The sequence below is a fragment of the Alternaria novae-zelandiae genome (genome assembly GCF_023758075.1).
Source record: "Alternaria novae-zelandiae strain BMP 2774 chromosome Unknown scaffold_34, whole genome shotgun sequence".
In the NCBI taxonomy this organism is placed as follows: domain Eukaryota; kingdom Fungi; phylum Ascomycota; class Dothideomycetes; order Pleosporales; family Pleosporaceae; genus Alternaria; species Alternaria novae-zelandiae.
In genome coordinates, this window is record NW_026056994.1 from 80,282 (window position 1) to 98,921 (window position 18,640).

Here is an 18,640-nt window from a genome sequence, read left to right on the forward strand (position 1 = left end):
ATCCTTTGAACCCTTATCAACGGACGCCTGCATATACTTGCTCTAGAACTTCTGCCATCAAAATGGGTCTACCGGAGAAAATTGAGACGCGTCTCTTCATTAATGGAGAGGTTGGCTCTCTTAAATCAATTGAGTACGCCTCCGCTAACTACTTTATAGTTCGTTGAATCATCAAATGGGAAGACGTTTGACATTACCAACCCCGCCACATTGAAGCTCGTAGCAAAAGGTGAGTCTAGGCCGTCAACACAAGAGCTTGCGACGAACTTCGGAGAAGACAGACTTACCATCGTTACAGTCCACGAGGCATCTGAGCAAGACACCGACAATGCTGTCGCTGCAGCAAAAGCTGCTTTTCCTGCTTGGTCAAAATTGACTCCAGACCAAAGAGGCCAATACTTCAAGAAGTTGGCTAGTCTGATCCGAGAGAACAGCGATGAGTTGGCCGCTTTAGAAGCAAGCTCTATGGGTCGCCCAGTAGGCGAGTTCTTCGATGCCTATGCTTCTGCGGCGAAGTGGGATCGTTATGCAGAAGCTGGATACAGTGTACAAGGTAGGATGGGTGCGTGTGAGTTTTGCAGCAGGTCACTAACATTGAACAGGTACCACGAGCGTCCAGACCCCGGGATATATCAACATGACGCTGCGTCAACCTTATGGTGTTGTAGCTGGCATTATTCCCTGGAACGTCCCATTGTTATTTTTGGCCAATAAGTTAGCACCGGCTCTCATTGTCGGGAATACTGTTGTCTTAAAGAGTTCTGAAAAGGCTCCATTGACTGTACGCCATTCTTTCCATACTCCTGCAATAGACTGACGATGGTAGTCCGCAAAAATCGCCACTCTGGTACAGCAAGCTGGCTTTCCTCCAGGTGTGATCAACATCATCACCGGCTTCGGCAATGTTAGCGGATCCATCTTAAGCCACCACATGGACGTACGAGCGTTATCGTTCACAGGCTCAAGTCGCACCGGACGTCTGATCCAGGCAGCCGCCGCAAAGTCCAACATGAAGCAAGTGTTCCTCGAACTCGGAGGCAAGTCTCCGGCGGTCATCTTCGAAGATGCCGATCTGGAAAAGGCTGTGAAGGAAACGGCTCACAGCATCCAGTGGAACAGTGGTCAAGTCTGCATGGCCAACTCGCGCATCTACGTCCAAGATACGGTTGCCGACAAGTATATCGAGCTCTTCAAGCAAAACTTTGAAGAAGAGGTCAAAATGGGTGACCCCCTCGATGCGCGTGAGAATGGCGTCAACCATGGCCCACAAGCCGATGAGGCGCAACACAAGACTGTACTACAATATTTGGAATCGGGAAAGCAATCCGGCGGCGAACTCCTCACTGGTGGCGGCGCTCCATCGGGGCGCGAAGGCTATTACATTGAGCCCACCATATTCAAGAACACGCCAGAGGACGCAAAGATCATGAAAGAAGAGATCTTTGGCCCAGTTGTCAACATCAATGTCTTCAAGACTGAGGACGAGGTGCTCGCAAAGGCTAATGCAACAGAGTTCGTCTCACGGTCCCTAGCGTGGCCAAGCTGAAACAAATACTGACTAATTGTGTCTAGGTACGGACTATATGCGTCAGTGTACACCAAAAACATCGATCGCGCGATGCGCTTCGCAACAGGGCTTGAAGCTGGTACGGTCGGCGTCAACTGCACCTCACCAGGTAAGCAACATGCATTCGATTGGATTGTACGTGATGCATTCGCTGACTCGACGGCACCTAGTTACCGGTGTAGACATGCCCTTCGGTGGATACAAGTCATCAGGCTCAGGACGCGAAGGCGAGCCTCTGTATTCCTTGAACAACTTTCTGGAAACAAAGAGCGTCTTGATTAAGATATCTTAAATATTGCGACATGACACGATCGGCTGCGACATGATTTGCCGTCTCTCCAGCGCTATTCTGTGTTCGCTATAGATTTTGATTAGCCGACCGGCAGGTTCTGCAGGGTGGCCTTGCGCGGGCGCAATGCCCCAGCAGATCCCCCGCTAGAAATGGGATCCCTTTTCCTTTATCCTCAACTGCAGCGGGCTCGATGCTCCATGACTTCTCCACGAACTGCTGCAAGCCTGCCGAATGAAATTTTCGTATCGCCGCTAGTGTCATCTCACTCGGCCGGGCTGTCGAGGGTGTCGGATAAATATGGCCGAGTACGCGGCCGTCGCCCCGCCACGAGTGTCGGCACCCCCATCCAGCAGAGCTCCGAACGCCCATCGTGTCCACAGCAGCTGTGATCGGTGTCGCAGTAGGAAGACAAAGGTAGCTTAAGGCATCTCCGCGTCAATCAGTGCCAAGAAACTAATGACTACCTCTAGTGTATTGATCCTGGTATGGGGTTTCTCCCACCGGTAGTACGATCGTGCCGACAATGACACAAGCTGACAATCTTAAGTCCCGGGACCATGTCGTTACTGCGCACGCACAGGCGCGGTGTGCACAATCGCTACCCCAAGAAGGAAAAGGCCTTATTACCACGTTACCGAGGAAGAATACCAATGTTCTATGCGCATCCTCGAACATTTCTTCCCTGGACATGAGCTGAACCTGCAATCTCTGCGAACCATCGCCAAAGCTATCAAGGAAGGCACGTTTAATGCGGAGCCTGTTCAGCATACTGAAGGCCTCTTCAGTAATGACCAAGAGTCGCCTGAGGATGCAGAGAGTGTTGATGATGGCGAGGAACAAGACGTACAGGAACTGCATGAGCCGTTGGGCTGCATGATGAAAGATTCAAGAGGGAAATTTCGATACGTTGGCGCTCACAGTGAAATACCCTTTAATGCTGCTGTGGCCACTTTGGGTATGCAAAGGAAGGACCCGTCGATCATCCCAGGCCCCAAAGTAGGCTCATATCCGCCTACTCTACCAGGCTCCTCGCCTTCGAATTCTCCTGGTTTTGAAGAGAGCTACTACCTTCCCGGTCGAGAGTTGTGCGACGTCTACATCTCCCGGTTTCTAGAGGATGTCCATTGCACGTACTGGCTATACCCAGTGGAAACCCTGCTCCGACGGATAGAAAATACATACTCCGAGTCGGCACCGCGCTCATCAAGCTCTTGGATGTGCTGTTTGTACACTATGTTCGCCATTGGCGCAGCAAACTATGTAGGCCCCAACGGTAACTCTCCGCCACCGGATTGGCCAGCTGCGTTGGACCCGAAAACATCGGAGGACTACATTACACTTGCAAAACAACTTATTCCGGCAGTATATGATGAGGCCGATGTCGATAGTATACGTGCAATGGCTACAATGGTATGTACATTTTGCATTGTTGACACTGTGTTCGGCATGGCTGACCATTGCTCAGAGCATCGCGATGGAGAACCTTTGCTCCAGGGTCAGCGCTTATCTGTATATGGGCGCTAGCGTTCAGATGGCGTTTTCTCTAGGTTTACATCGTGACCAATTGGCTGAGTCCGGAACTACATTGGAGCGAGAGCAAAATCGCAGAATCTGGTGGACACTGTTTCAGCTCGACCAGGAACTATCTTCGCGAGGCGGGAGTCCGACGGTCATAGATGAGCGGTTTACGAAGGTTACTACGCCCATGCCTTCAGAGCAGGTAAGTCTAGAATCGCCCATTCATAACGCGTCCATACTAACGGTTATGAGATACTATATCCCGGACTCCATACCCCGCTATCATGGATGGCGACATCGGTGTCTCTCTGTCGCTTGAAGCGTGAGATCATACAGTCGGTCTACATGGAACGCTCGGCCAACTCGATATCCTTCTCAACCGTATCTAACTCCCTTCTGCTGCTGCAAAAGTGGTATCGCCAGATGCCGCCACACCTCAAATACGACGTACCCGCGCCTCCCACGCACCGACGTGCGGTCGCAATCTTGCATCTCCAATATTGGAGCACCACGATACTCCTCACACGGCCGTTCCTTCTATACCTTGTCATCAAGCACGGGACGCTGGCCTCGAGCAAAAGGATATGGTTCGAGCGGATGGGCAAGATGTGCATTGACGCCGCACAAAAGAGTATCTCAATACTGACACAAATGGCAAACGATGGCACACTATCGAGCTTAACGGCCTTTGACAGCACATGTATCCTACGGCTGATAATGATCTTCATCCTTGCCTACGCGCACACCAGAACATCCCGGTATAGCGCGCATATCGAGAAGCTGGTGGAGCTCACACGTGGTATGGAGCAGATAGGTTTTACCAAAATGGTGACTGAGGAAACACCATTGCGTCTCGCCGACCTGGGTATCACTGGCCAGGCTCAACAGAACAACGGAGACGCGAATGGGTCGAATGGACAGGTGCATCTCGATGATGAGATGATCGCTCAGTTATGGGGCAATTGGGATCCGTAAGTGATGAACGAGTCTATATAAGCCATGATACTAACGACCGCAGCAACTTCATGACCCCGCTACAGACACAGCAAAGTCTTGATCTTACCTTCGATGATTCTGGCGCCTACGACATCAATTCGGAGTTGTTGGCTTTCACGAATTTGGACGATTCCATCATTATTGACCCATCGCAAGCGTTTTCGAACTATGGCATGCATTGCTGAGGCTTCTCGGATCATTGGTAGGGTAATAAAGAGGAGGGAGTTATGGGAAAGCATGCGTGGTGTATATATAGGAAAAATTTGGGAGGATTTCAGGAGTTTGCATATCATGCATCCGGCGTTCTTTCTGGCAAGCGCACAACAATACATCAACGAAGAGAAGAGGTTACGATAATACAAAGTATACAGGCGACTCGCCAATGTAACAAGAGTTGAAGAGAGGGGTTTCTAGTGCATGGTGATTCAGGTACTGCAGGTCTCATGTTCTTTGCTCTCAAGACCAAGAAGCTGGAAGAACGATGTCCCGCTTTTCTAACAACAGCTGTCTCGAGATGTTGATGTAGCTTAGAATACACGGCCCTTTGTCTGCTTCATGCCAATAACGTCGATGTTTCGCCACATGAGCACGCCAGCTATGCCGATGATCCATGCAGCAGTACCTGCGATGAACAGATATCTTTGTGCATCTCCGTAAGCCCTCTGTACCGCCAATCGAGTGGGTGATCCAACTGGGTACGACAGCTGCGTCGTGATATCCGCGTAGATCATCAAGAAGTTTGGAAGTTCTTCCGCCGGAAGGTACTCCATGAGCTTCTTGGGGACCACGTCTTGCCAAATTGCAGAGGACACCGTTAGTCCAATGGCTCCACCAACACCTCCACACATGGAAACCAGAGCGATGGCGACAGCGAAGTATTGCTGCTCCTTGACTGCGGCCAGGATGGCAATCTCGGCCGTGATTGTCATGACGCCACCACCAAACGCGGCGAAGATCTGGCACATGACGATATAACCGATCTTTTCCGTGGGCTGATTGAAGTGGATGAGCAGTGCGGTTCCGAGTACTACCATAGGGAGTGAGAAGAAGAGAGTGACTGGTTTGAACCGTCCAGTATAGGATATGAAGCCACCGACAAGGATAGCCAAGATGTAGCCACCAACGCTATAGGTCGACATGATGTAGCTGGCATGCGTAACGCTGAGGTTGTTGACGACTTGCAGGATGGAGGTGAAGTACAAACTCCAGCACATATAGCTGAAGAAGAGAGCAAAGGACAGGAGACACGCTCCAGCGACAGTGCGATCCAGAAGAAGGTTCCAGGGGATGAAGCAAATCTCAGCAAAGAATCGCTCCCAGATTCCGAAAAGGATCAGTAAGATGATACCGAAGACGAGAAAGCAAATGATCATGGGCGAGTCCCATCCCTTGGCTTGCAGAGTGTAGAGGTTGAACGGCAGAAGGAAGAATGCGAATCCAGTAGATAGCGTGAAGAGACCAACAGCGTCGAACTCGCGCATGTAGTACTTGAACGACTCCCAAAATGTGCGTCCACTCGACCGTTGGGGTACCAGACCTTGCTTCTTCGCCTTGAAGTAGTGGTAAGTGAAAAGGCCGAAAAGAGGAAGGGTGACCGCCGGGACGAGGATGCTTTCCATGCCAAAGGCCCAACGCCAGCCTGCTCCGTTGAGAAATGCCGTAGAGATCGGTCCGCCCAGCCAGGCGGTGATCAAAGAGGACGAAGCAGCCAGAGCTTGGATAAGACCTCGGTGGCGCAATGATGACGTGTCTGCGACGAACACGCTCAGACTGTATCCAACACCATTGATGCCGACGGTATAGAAGATCTGCGACGCAGCGTATGCCTCAACGTTGTTGCAAGCAGCCGACATAACAAGCCCGACAGTGGCGAGTATGGAGCAGAGAAGGAATCCTTGTGGGCGGCCGAAAACGTCCAGAACCTTGGCTATGCTGAGATTCGTCACACCTCCGATGACAGAGCTGAGGACGCTGGTGGTAGGGGTGAGGGAGTGAAGGGCGAAAGAAGAGGTAACGTAGGGTATCAAGGCGCTGCTGATTTGGCCTACCAAGCCCTGGATGAAGTAGACCAGCCATATGAGGATATAGGCAGTCACCAGCGCTCCGGTGGTCCAGGAGAGCGTCACGGCTTCGATGTCTTGAACACCAGCCTGGAAGTTGGTGTCAACCGTGTTGTCGCCATCTGGGGTATTGCTAAGATATTCTGCGTCTTTCTCCGATCCATGTGAACTTTCGTGAGGGGCATTGCGAACCTGGCTAACAGCCGCCTTATGCTCGACCTCGGGGTCGTTTGACATTGCTCGTCGTAGGGTGATGTTGGCCAGCTAACAGATGTTGGGTGCTCGCTGATCCAAGAACGAAAGAAACAGTGCTGGAGGCCGACGGCTATAAGGAGGGCGAAATGGCGTGCAGCGGAGAGAGCATGCAGAGCCTCAGCACCGAGACTGCGGGAGAAGATAAAGGAACCAAAGATACTACAAAGAGATCGAGACCACCGTAAGCCGATAAGATGTCTCGTGTATCTGTCTGGCTATTCACTCATTTTGTGGCGAGCGACACTCGAAGAGGTAAAGACACCGACTGGCAGGATCAGACGTGCATCGCGGGCGTGGCGGTTTCTTGCTCATACCTTCTCCACGGCACGGGTCGCGACATGTCATCCACATGAAAATTGGGTCGTCAGCTTGGCGACGGAATTGAGAAGGCGTGGTTCTGTGACACCCGCAGTCGCTTCCGGGTGCAGCGGTGGTGAGCCGTCTCCCGGAGGCTTGAAATGTTCTACCAATAGCATCGGTTCAGCCCCCAAATCGCGGGTAGGCGACTGTAGAAGTCACTGGTCAAGATCCAACATCGAACATTAGTGCATGGTTAGAGTATACTGCCGCCATGTGGCTTACATGCTTCTGATCTGCAACTCGCCGGAAGGCGTCTAGCTCGAAAGCCCCGTTCCAGGAATTAGCTCTAATGTGCTCACCCATGACTTCCTGTCTAGCCTGAAGATGCGCACAAAGCCAACAATCGCCACAGCGACCAATAAGAATTACCTACAATGCAGACCGCGCCAATGGTGGATCTGTGTCCTTCAATAGAGCCTATGCATGCATGCGACCCGCGCAGCGCACGCCCCTTCTTTTGCTGACATGTAGTAAGCTGAGCATCCAGATGCGAAGAGTCAACCGCTCGTTGAAGGGGATTCAGAGGGAGATGTAGTCCACCTGGAAGACAAACGCCGTAGATCATACAACGAGTCTTATGAGCCAAAGTCCATCTTGAGCGCGATCTTTGGCATGCCGTCATCCTCCCTACTAGCCTCCTGCCTTCTCGGTCCTTGCCCGCTCTTGAGCACTCCCTCCATGAAACTCCTCTGGTCGGCGTTTAGCCCGGTCACCACGCCCCTAAACGCCTGCTGATCCGCACTAGCGATCTCGAGTAAGCGCGCCGCAATTTCTTGGCTGGCCTTGGGCTCCTTCTGCGCCCGTGCCAACAGCGCAGGTATAATGATCTTGGTCGCAGTCTGGCGCTGTGGCGGTTGTGGTAGTGTGGAGATGAATGTGACAAGAGTCTGTGCGAGCGTTGTGCGAGATTCGTCAAGACCCTCTACATCAGAAGGCGTTGCCAAGAAGGCGAGTGTTGGTGGAAGGATGAGTTTAGCAAGGCTCGTCTCAAGAGCGCCTTTCTTGGGTAGAAGCAGCAGTGAGCGACAGCAGCCTGCTGCTACCTTGCTCGTTGTTACCGTGCCAAGACAGTCGAAGAGGTCGTCGATGAAGCGCTTGACGAGCGGATCGTCAGGTGAGAACGCAGAAGCGGCGGAGCTCAGTAAGATGGTAGTCGCAAGAACGGTATTCTTCTCACATGCAAGAGCAGCATCAAACTCACGCTGCTGTGCGTATCTGAGAATTGCGAGGAAGCGCGAAAGAGTTGCGCGGAGTTGCTTGCTAGTGTCATCCGTCCCTTCGGCATGCGGTGCGAGACTGGTGATGAAGCGCTTGAAGATCGGAAGCGCTTGAGGAATGACTGTGGTTTGGCAGGCCCCAGTGCTTAGTATGGTCGCGAAAATGTGAAGGATGCAAGCGTGAAGGTCAGCCTTGATAATCGATGGGAAGACTTGCGCCGCATCTACGAGCGCAGACAGCGCTGTTGTCAGTAGAGCGACCGCCTCTTCATTCATCTCGTGGCGTGCTAGGAGTGAGATTAGCGACTGCTTATGACGCAATATTGAAGCCAACATACCCTTGGCTTTGCTGTCTTCCAACCCAGGCACAAGTCCAGACAGGACTAGCACCATAATCTTGGTTAACTCGAACAGCTGATCAATGTCTTCGGAAAGATGCTCATCCGCGGCGGTAGTTCTATCGATGTCAGCAAGCTAATTGTAGAGCTTCCGGATGTCCTTACCCTTGGTCTCTGCGTGCAGATGGATGGCCAAGACACAGGTTCCGTGTGATTTCGACGATGACTGTTTGAACCGTCAAGCCCTCCGTGAGCACGAGTCGATCTAGCATATCCATCGTTTCTGAGAACACAACTTCCCGATAGATTGCATGACCAGATACCGAAGGTCGCAGAATCTTCTTCAGTGCCTGCAATATTTCCAGGATCTGCTCCTTGGACGCTTGTAGATCACCTGGGCGGCCTGCTAATGCTTCGAATGCAAGTCCGAAGAGAACGAAGAAGAAAGCGACAGGCTCATCGCGGTAGTTGATGTGATCAGACTTCCCATTGGGGGTAGATTCCGACAACTCGGTTTTGCCATCTAAAGCGTCAAACACGAACTCGCTGTCTTCGTCAATGAGGCTGGCAATGGCATCTACAAGGTTGAGCCAGGTATCTTGGTAGAACTGCACTTTGTTAATATTGATCAAAGGTTTTCGACAACCAAACATACCTTCAGAAGCGTCTCGCGGTTGAGCGCAGCATAGATTGTGTCTAGACTTCCAGATAGAGAGGCAGAACCCATGGAAGAAGAAATGTCGGGCTCGAACCTCAGACGGGCATACTCTCGGAGCGACGCTAACCAAAGAGGAGTCAACTTTGCGATGTGTGGCTTCAGTACATCCACCAAGTAGCTTTGCTCAGCACTCGCAATCTGCAGTTCTGCCCACGCTGAGAAGACTGCCATTTTGACCATGACTTGAGCGTTCGAGCTGAGTCCTTTGAGATCGCCGATTGCTGCGGTTTCGGATTCGCTGGAGAAGTTCTCAAGCGCTGAGACGAGCAACTTGAGGATACGACCCATTCGATCTACATCTGTAACGATTCCGGTAGCAATGAACGTGGCGCATACGTTGACAGCTTCAGCGGCGAGCTCAGGCGATGAATCTGCTGCAAACGCTGGGGTAAGAGCTGAACCGATTTGAGCTTGGTACTGCTCAAGCAAAGTGACTTCAGCGAAGTCGGGATCGGGTGTTTTGCCGAATAGCTTGAGCACTTGGTCGATAATCTTCAAGCCGCGAATCCTCAGTTGTACTACACCGGCGGTCGATGCAGAGAAAGCGATGCGCACAACATCAGCGACCCTCTGCTGCAAGGCCATGACACAGGGTGACTCCTCTCTGAATGTGGCCTCTTTGCTCACCATCGCGACAAGCTCGCTCAAGCAATCCATACCGAATGTTCGCACTTGCCACTTGAGTAGTTCCTGACTGACTTGAGTGCCATCTCCAGCTTCAGCCCCAGGCGCATTAGACGCTGATGCAAAGCCCGCGACTTCCTCGTCCTGCAAATCAGTCGCTCCTGCTTTTGGCTTCGATTCGATCTTGTCTTGCGTCTCGACTTTCTTCGTTTTTGTGAGTACTGAGTGGCATCGCTGAACCCATGTCGCGGTGTCCGATAAGCCAGTTTGATGCAGCCAGTTGCGGATGATATTCCGCACTACTTCATGCTCAGAGTCACGATCGAGAACATGCCACAGCTGATCTTCCAGACCGGGATTGGCAGCACGTATGACTTCCTCCGTGTTGCGCCTCATGAGATTGTGTAACCCGTCGATAGCCATGTCACGGATTTGTGTCGAGCTGCTTTCAACCGCCCGTTGTAATTGTTTCACGTAGGCTGAGAACTCCATGTGGCCAGGCGCGTATAGCGAAATATGTTCCTGGCAACGCAGACTCTCGATGATGATCAGCTCATCCGCATCGCCCTGGAAGAGGCCGACAAGAGTCATGATCAGATCTCTTGCCTTTGCAACATCTTGCAGGTCCGGCCCAAGCACGTTGATTGTGCTGTCGACGCATCGCGCGATTACGGCAGGGGTAGGTATGTCGATCTCAATGTTCGAATATGCCGGAGACATCGATTCATCGTTGTGTGTGTCGGCTGCATATAGTTGCGCTAGCATGCCGAGCGTACTGGTGACATAACTGGAGAAGGATAGACCGGCGGAGTCAGCAACCCTCGATAGACTGTCGATGGCCCAGAAGTGCACAACCGGATGGGGATCATTGCCGAGCGACATCAGTATTCCAAGTATATTCTTGAGATGAAAGCCAGCAGCCATACCACCGAGCTGAGAGTGTATACAGCCAAGCGCGACAGCATACCCAGAACGAGCATTGGGTTCCCGATTAGCGACGATCTGGTCGACCAGGTAGTTCACCTCAGTGGTGGTGAGAGCGTTTCCAGAGCTGTTGCACAGACGACCCAAAGCTTCACTAGCAAGGTTGCGGATGAACGGGTCGGGAAGGACAACAAAAAGGTGCAACAGATCCTGCATCACCTTTTCGACCGCCGGTCCTTTCAGACTTCCTGGAGCCGAGCGGGTCTCCTTGACTGCAACCTTCAGAGCAGATAGCACCGCATATGCAATGTTGACCATCATGGCCGTCTTTCTGTTAATGTCGCGCTGCAGGCTACTTGCGGAAAGGAATGATGTCATCTGCTCCAAAATGCTTTCTTGGATCCTAGCAGTTTGGAGTGGTAGACATATCGCAAACAACTGAAGTGCCGAGTTGACGACTTCAGTCGCTGGTGGATCCGGAAGCTCATGGCTCTCGTCTGATGTTCTGATGTACAAGGATATTGAATCGTGTTCACGAGCACCACAGATGGGTGATAGAAGCGTGCGGTCAATAATCGACTCAGGTCCATGCCTCGTGAGCCAGTGATGGTGGGTACCAGTCTCTTGCTCTCCAGGAAGGGGTGTGATGTCGAACCCACGCACCAGTCCAGTGACACCGAAACCATGGTTATCAGCCACCTCCCATATGCTTTCGAACGTTCCTGCAGCACTTGCGATTGCCGTACTAAATGAGCTTGTGGTGTAGTTGTCCGGCTCTGCGAAGGATGCGATGGCGAAAGGTAACAAGTTTGTCTGGAGTAACACCTCATGACTACTTGCTGGACTCAGCTCGACAAGTTTAGTGTAACATTGAAGCACTCTCCTCCGGACCATGAGATCAAAGTCGTGAAGTTGAAGTGCGGGTGACAGCCGCTGAGACATGTCATCCGTCGTCTTCTTAGCCGGCAAGGTATTCAGGAACATTGTTGTATTTTGCAGCATCGCTGCCAGTCTTTTCGTAACGTCAAGCGTTAAGATGCGGCTGTTGAACTCCAGAAAGGTCAAGATAGAGCCTAAAGCGCACTCCCGAACATGTGCTAGGAAGCAGAGTTCTAGGTAGTTCCTTTGCACCATATTGTCTCTGTTCAGCGGTTTCGGAAGCGCATTCTTCCATAACAGGAGTAATTGGGAAAGGTGTATCTTGACAAAGTTGGGACCAAGAGTCATCAAGCCCCCGATGAGGATCCATGCAACTTGAATCTGGGTCGAACCAATCCTCAGATCTGAGTTGCTCGCAGACTTAAGGAGTGAAGTGGCTTGTTGGAGTACTCTCGAGTTTACATCTACGGACCCATGGAGTGGTTGAGACGTAGACGTGCTGAGTACGGCAGAAAGGCCGTTAGCCAGACCGACGCACTTCCTAGGCGACTGCCTTGGTCCGGCAAGGAGGCCAAGCTCTCGATTGACGCTGTTCATACAGATCGTGACTGCTGGCAGTAACTGAAGAGGGCACGCAAGCACAAAAGAGCGCAGACAGGCGGAAGCGGTCACCTGGACTGTGTAGCTCGGATGCTGCAAGACCTGAAGGAGTGCATCGCGGCAAGAGTCCGCAATGACATTTGTAGCGGATCCCAAACTATTGAAGAGTGAGGACAGCGTACTCAGTGCCCCGATCAAAGTTTGCTTTGTTGGCTCTGGTCGTTCCTTGAGCGCCTGTGGATAGTCTTTCAATATCTCATTGACCAAAAACCTTGCGGCATTGAGCTGGCCAGATTCTCCAAGCATCTCGCGGCCAATGACTGTCTCCAGTATGACGGCAACGAACTTCCTAGTGCTAAGTGTACGGTAGCGATTCTGTACAATGACATTGTTGCTGAGAATGTCCGTGAATAAGCTGCGCGCGATCTCTGGATATTTGGTTTCGACGATCTGCTCACCCAGCCCCTTGATGGTCTTGATGTAGCACACGGCAATTCCAGCTCGTGCGCGATTGCCAGCCTGGGGTCGACAGTATTGTGTCGCAAGCAGTTTAAGAAGACTCGCGATGGTGAAGGAGAGTTGGTAAGCCGACTTCTTGGGTGCCGGAGACTCTGAGCGCTCCATAACCACATCGTCACCGTCGTCATCGCCTGGTTTCCTGTTCTTCTTTTTCTTCTGCGCGGTCGACGAACGGGTAATGCCAAGGATGGGAAGGTCAACTGGCGCGTTCTCAGAGTAGTTCTTCACCAACGCAGCGCTGATGCACGATGCAACAGCGCGTCTCACGGACGACGAGGGACTGTCGATCGCCTTCCAAGCTACATTCTGCAGTTTATCGAAGTCGTTCGAGTTGTCGAAGAAGGTCGTGTGCCGGAGTAGTTGCTCTAAACAGTAGAACACCGCTGTCTGAACAAGGTACGATTTGTCGCTGCCAGCATTGCGCGCCTGCTTCCACGCGTCTCTCGCACTGAGTTCATCGGCGTGCGAGCTAACGCCTTTGAAAACCTTGCCCACAGCCTTGAATACGGCCGCTCGTAGTCCAGTATAGTTCTGCGAGAACTTGATGAGTCCCAGCAGCGACTTGACAGCCAGTGGAGACAGCCCTATAGCGCTATCGCCCGCGGCCTCGAAGATGGCGCCCAGGCAATGCACAGCCGCGTGCTTCGTCCGAACATCTTTCTCGCTCTTTCCTGCCGCGTTGATTATGCCGACTGACTCATTGATGGACTCAAACAGCAGCTTCCTGTCTCCCTTTTCGAATATGCCCGCAATTGCTCGTCCCACGTTGTTTCGGATCACTCGTGTGGGGGCGGGGGACGCGAGGTTGACGATCTGGAATATCTCCTTCTTAATGTATATCTGGTGGGCCGAGGCGCCGTCGCCATCTAAGGAGGCCACATGGCGGGCGAGGTCCGAGCTGAAGGTCAGCAAGTAGAGGTCTTGCTGTTCCGAAGGTAGCGCATGGAGCTTCTTGATGTCGAGTTCAGGGTTGGAGGGGCCTTTGTCCGTGGCTGGCTCGTCTGCTGCCATGGCTGGTGAGGGGATCGCGTGACGTCGGTCTCGTTATCGCAGTTATCGCATCCGGCTGCTCATGTCGTAGCGAGTCTTGACGTGACAGATGTCCAGTGTGGAGATGCCGGTGGGTGCATGTGGGAGTTGCGGACCCCCGTCTTGGCAGGCACGCATCTCCAACTTTTGTACTATTGCGAGCCAACAACCAATATCTGCCTCCATGTCTGTCCCATTACGTCGCGCAGTCTTATCTGCATTTCCCAAGGAGAATGCGATATGCTGCTCTTGTAGATATGTTTCTCGTCCGAGACAGTGGCGCATGCAAGAGCAGGTACGATGCTTGAGCACCACCCCAAATCTACAATCAGGCCACTCGTACGTCAGCTTCGCAATCCAATGGCACACTGCTAACATACTACAGTAAGTGGTCTTCCATCAAACATGACAAAGCCAAAAATGACGCTGGCAAGTCCAAGCAACGGTCTATTATGACCCGCGACATCACCAACGCCGTCAAGCTCGGTGGCCCGAATCCCGACATGAACCCCCGCCTCTCCCTCGCAATCTCGACCGCGAAGAAGTCCGCCGTGCCCAAAGCCTCTATCGAAGCCGCCATAGCCCGCGGACAAGGACTCTCCGCATCGGGTGCCGCCCTTGAATCACTTTTGCTCGAAGCCATCCTGCCGCCCTCCGTCGCCACAATAATAGAATGTCAAACGGACAACAAGTTGCGCACCCTAGCCGACATACGACTACTCATAAAAGAGGCAGGCGGCAGCATCTCCACTGTAGCTTTCATGTTTGAAAAGAAGGGACGGATAATAATACAGAAGAAAGATGGCGTAGGCGTAGACGAGGTGCTAGAGCCAGCCCTTGAAGCCGGCGTTCTAGATGTAGACGAAGACGCCGAGGGAAGAGTCGTGTTATACACCGAGCCTGCGATGACGAACAAGACGGCGGAGAGACTGGCGAAGGAGCTAGATGTAGAAATTGAGGAGAGCGAGATCATCTACGATCCTAATGAGGATACAAAGGTGCCTCTAGAGGACGAGGGTGCGGCTAAAGAGTTGGGCAGCTTCTTGGATGAGCTGCAGGAGGTGCAGGGTGTACAAGGAGTATACATGAACTGGACCAAGGGAAGCATAGGAGATGATGTCTGGGACGAGATAAGAGGCAAGGTCACTGCGTGATCTGTCTCTGACTCCCCAGCCTGGCGTACATTTTGTAGTATACAGTATTGTACAATAACGCCAATAGCGGCGCAGAACGAATTGTGTCTTCGCGCTTGGTATCTCTCAGCAAATATTCCCCACCTCAGATCGTCACTTCTCGTTCGCTCGTACTCGTGGCTCGGTGCCTGTCATGGGGTGTTGTTCGAGTGCATCCAGCATGCTGTCCCGACCTCTCTACTCCTCCCTGCCGGTGCCCAGTTCCCTCAACTTCTCTTGCTCCTCCCTCCTCCTCTTGTTCTCGAGATTCCTCTGCTTCAACCTCTCCAATTCCTTTGCAATCTCGTCTCTATCGTACGGGATCTTGTGCGTTTGGCCGGGCTTGGGCCAGAAATCGGGAACGGTAAATTTACCGTCGAGGTTCGTGCCGAAGTAGTACATGATGCTGATTGGGAAGAGAATGTACATCCCGAACTGGAACTTCTGGTCAGTATATGTTCAAGAGTATTAGGTTCGATTTGGTTCGAGTGCAGGTGGAGTGCAAGTGGAATTATTGGTGTGGTCGCTTTGGACTTCAAAGCGTGAGGCGCTGTAGGAATCCTATCTACGTACCTTGAACACTTCGAGGTTGGGGCCACCCATCTTTGCGGTTGGTAGTCGACGTCGTGTGGTATTTGCGGCGCACTCCGGAGACTTTCGCGCTTGAGTGGAGTGATGATGGAGTCGAAGTTTCGCAGATCTAATCGGTGATGGTTCGGGGATAAGAGGTTAGATCTAATCTTCAGCCTTACCTCCGCGCGTTTCCCCACTTCCAAGCTGGGGAAGCCGCAGCCTTCACATGTGCCTGCAACTTGGAATTTATCACCTACCCTGCTTCTGAACTACTCCCGTATCCATAGTATCTCCATCTCCGTTAAGCAATGAGAACCATCCGCTACACTCCACTCGTCAACGCTGTCGCGCTCGGTTGTCCTAACAATGCCTATCCCGTCTCCGCATTCTAGCCTCGGCTCACTGACATCTCAACTAAGAATCTCTCAAGCACTCCAACAAACATAACCAACCTCGCACCCAAGCATACGTCCAGCTTAAACACCATAACCAACATCTCAGCTCTCCACCATCCAACCCACCACCACCATGTCGTCCCCAGACTCCCCCATCCTCCTCACCTACACCAACAAAACCGCCATAATAACCCTCAACGTGCCCAAAAAACTAAACGCCCTCGACGCAGACACATACTACCTGCTCGCGCGCGCCATGAACGAAGTCGCCGCCCGCTCCGACATCTACATCACCATCCTCACAGGCCGCGGCCGTTTCTTCAGCGCAGGCGCAGACGTAACCTTTGGCTCCACCACCGACAGCAGCGCCATCGACGAGCGGCACCAGTACCTAAAGTCCTTCGTATCCAACAACCTGCACATCACACATGCGTTTTACACGCATCCCAAGATACTCATTACGGCGCTGAATGGACCGGCGGTGGGACTGTCAGCGGCGTTGATCGCGTTTAGCGACTTTGTGTATGCGGCGCCGCATGCGTTTTTGCTTACGCCGTTTAGCTCGCTGGGGCTTGTGGCTGAGGGGAATGCGAGTATGGGGTTTGTGAGGAGGTTGGGTATTGCGAAGGCGAATGAGGCGCTTATTATGTCGAAACGCATCACTTGCGATGAGTTGGTAGCGACAGGCTTTGTCAACAAAGTCATCAATGCTGGCGTCGATGTCAAGGATGAGAGCTACAGTGACAAGTTTCTGGGCGAGGTTAGGAAGGAAGTTGAGGAGAGACTGGGTGATCATCTCAACAGCGAGAGTTTGGTGCTCATCAAGGAGTTGATTCAGAAGCCGTACCGGGAGGCGTTGGATCGGCAGGGCGTGGAGGAGGTGATGGGAGGTTTGCAGAGGCTTTTGAAGGGCGTGCCGCAGAAGGAGTTCGCACGGTTGGCGAGTGGAGAAAAGAAGCATAAGTTGTAGGGTTGCTGAGGCAGTGTTGGTAAGAAAAGGGAGATTTACAGAGCGCACTTGTCACGGAAGAATGTTTGGTAGTTGTAGAGTAGCGGAGCGATGGAGACGTCTTCATCGTCATGCTATGGTCTCTAGCCTAACGACACACCCTCCGTAGCCAACAGCTCTCCACCCAGTGCATCCCCTTGAGTAGGACTCGCAACATCCACAACCGGTCTACTCGCCGTCGTCGTGCTATCCGCCAAATTCTCCAGTGGACTCGGTCGATGCGGCGGCGGTCTGTTCCTCTTCTCCTCCTGTAGCTGGTGCTGCACATAGCTCGTGTACCGCAGCGCAACGAAGAGCATAAACGCACTGACACCGACTGTGATGGCTGCGCGGCGGGTAAGCACCCAGCGGACGCCTTCGACCTCAGATCGCGCATCTGAGTTGAGCGCGACGGTGATTTTGTAGTTGAGTTCTTGGATCTATAGAACATTACTGTTAGTATGTTGCGTCGAAGACGAAATGTGATGAACATACCTTGGTCTCCATGACCCTCTGTTCCTGCCTGACAGCCATCTTCCTGTCGTCGAAAAGCCCCTTAAGCTCGTCTCTGAGATGTGTCGTTTCCTGTCCTAATCTCTGCCCCAGGATATCGACCTCGTGTTGCAATTGCCCTCTTTCCGTGCGCATCCTTTCCATTTCGCCTTTCTTCGCATTACCTATTTCTGTCTTCAGTTCGCTGCACGCGGCTCGGAAGAGATATGTTTCGTTTTCCACGTTGCTTTTGCTGACGAGCTCCTTACGCGCCAACTCCATGTTGTCCAAAAGGGTTTGTCGCACGGCTTTCATTATGGTGATGGATTGCTCGGGGGTGTATGAGGATTGTGAGAGTTTGCGCACGAGACCGTAGGTATCGAAATGGTGCACATATGGCGGTGTCTTCAGGTGCGGTGCCTTGTGCGACTCCTCTTCAGCCGCGGTGGGAATGTGCAGAACGCTGTCGACGGGTTTCGTATCGCTTTTCTTGGGAGGATCAGGCGCCGGCGTTGTTGGCGGGGCGGGTTCTTCTGTTGCGCTTGCTTGAGTGGGTGTGGTTGGACTGGTTGTTGCTGTTGGCGCATCTTCCTCTACTTCTTCGTGTTCATGAACGGGGTCTTGCGGGGGTTTCTCGTTGGACACAGGCTCCTTTTCTTGAGGCTCTTTAGGGGGCTCTTGGTCCAATGCTGGAGCTGCGTGCTCATATGCTTTCCCATATCGCTGTGTGCTCGGTGGCTCCGATTGGCGGGGCGAAGTCGTGAAATGACGGCGTGCTCGTCGCGTGCGGGAAACAGATGGCGATGCACGCTCTTTTGTTATCGACGCGCCTACTCGCGTGGATTTGGTCGGTTGAAATAGCATAGGCCATAGAAACGGCAGTCTTGGGGCAGCCATGTTGTCGTGTTGTGGAAGTTGTGAAGTTCGAGCTCGAGGTGGAATCCTCAGATGCGACTTCGGGTAGTATAGGCCTTGGCGGGGGATCTGCCACCCTGAAGTGGATATCCATGCCGAAGCACCACATTTCGACATCGGAGGGAAGGCATCATCTCAGACTTTTTTTGTCATAAGAGACGGCACAATCCTGCTCACACTATTGCGGTCCTTGAAATATTCTACAGATA

At 52.5% G+C, this 18,640-nt stretch overlaps 8 protein-coding genes across 8 annotated transcripts; 4 read left to right on the forward strand and 4 right to left on the reverse strand.

Moving 5' to 3' along the window:
• Positions 1-62: 62 nt before the first annotated feature.
• Positions 63-1,859, forward strand: J4E88_010471 (uncharacterized protein; the record flags this gene model as incomplete). The annotated part of the gene is made up of 7 exons (XM_049404062.1): positions 63-110; positions 160-229; positions 299-553; positions 603-781; positions 827-1,512; positions 1,573-1,676; positions 1,738-1,859. The coding sequence occupies 7 exons, from the start codon at positions 63-65 to the stop codon at positions 1,857-1,859; spliced, it is 1,464 nt and encodes a 487-aa protein (XP_049250153.1).
• Positions 1,860-2,416: 557 nt separating this feature from the next.
• Positions 2,417-4,558, forward strand: J4E88_010472 (uncharacterized protein; the record flags this gene model as incomplete). Its single annotated transcript, XM_049404063.1, has 5 exons — positions 2,417-2,421; positions 2,477-3,269; positions 3,325-3,579; positions 3,630-4,348; positions 4,396-4,558. 5 exons carry the CDS (start codon positions 2,417-2,419, stop codon positions 4,556-4,558), a joined length of 1,935 nt encoding a protein of 644 aa, XP_049250154.1.
• A 342-nt stretch (positions 4,559-4,900) lies between these two features.
• J4E88_010473 (uncharacterized protein) lies at positions 4,901-6,670 on the reverse strand (the record flags this gene model as incomplete). The annotated part of the gene is made up of 1 exon (XM_049404064.1): positions 4,901-6,670. One exon carries the CDS (start codon positions 6,668-6,670, stop codon positions 4,901-4,903), a length of 1,770 nt encoding a protein of 589 aa, XP_049250155.1.
• Positions 6,671-7,623: 953 nt separating this feature from the next.
• On the reverse strand, positions 7,624-13,878 carry J4E88_010474 (uncharacterized protein; the record flags this gene model as incomplete). The annotated part of the gene is made up of 4 exons (XM_049404065.1): positions 7,624-8,552; positions 8,604-8,722; positions 8,769-9,211; positions 9,259-13,878. The coding sequence occupies 4 exons, from the start codon at positions 13,876-13,878 to the stop codon at positions 7,624-7,626; spliced, it is 6,111 nt and encodes a 2,036-aa protein (XP_049250156.1).
• Positions 13,879-14,179: 301 nt separating this feature from the next.
• Positions 14,180-15,050, forward strand: J4E88_010475 (uncharacterized protein; the record flags this gene model as incomplete). The annotated part of the gene is made up of 2 exons (XM_049404066.1): positions 14,180-14,235; positions 14,282-15,050. The coding sequence occupies 2 exons, from the start codon at positions 14,180-14,182 to the stop codon at positions 15,048-15,050; spliced, it is 825 nt and encodes a 274-aa protein (XP_049250157.1).
• Positions 15,051-15,266: 216 nt separating this feature from the next.
• On the reverse strand, positions 15,267-15,671 carry J4E88_010476 (uncharacterized protein; the record flags this gene model as incomplete). Its single annotated transcript, XM_049404067.1, has 2 exons — positions 15,267-15,503; positions 15,642-15,671. The coding sequence occupies 2 exons, from the start codon at positions 15,669-15,671 to the stop codon at positions 15,267-15,269; spliced, it is 267 nt and encodes an 88-aa protein (XP_049250158.1).
• A 498-nt stretch (positions 15,672-16,169) lies between these two features.
• Positions 16,170-17,006, forward strand: J4E88_010477 (uncharacterized protein; the record flags this gene model as incomplete). Its single annotated transcript, XM_049404068.1, has 1 exon — positions 16,170-17,006. One exon carries the CDS (start codon positions 16,170-16,172, stop codon positions 17,004-17,006), a length of 837 nt encoding a protein of 278 aa, XP_049250159.1.
• Positions 17,007-17,128: 122 nt separating this feature from the next.
• Positions 17,129-18,413, reverse strand: J4E88_010478 (uncharacterized protein; the record flags this gene model as incomplete). Its single annotated transcript, XM_049404069.1, has 2 exons — positions 17,129-17,464; positions 17,520-18,413. The coding sequence occupies 2 exons, from the start codon at positions 18,411-18,413 to the stop codon at positions 17,129-17,131; spliced, it is 1,230 nt and encodes a 409-aa protein (XP_049250160.1).
• Between the last annotated feature and the right edge of the window lie 227 nt (positions 18,414-18,640).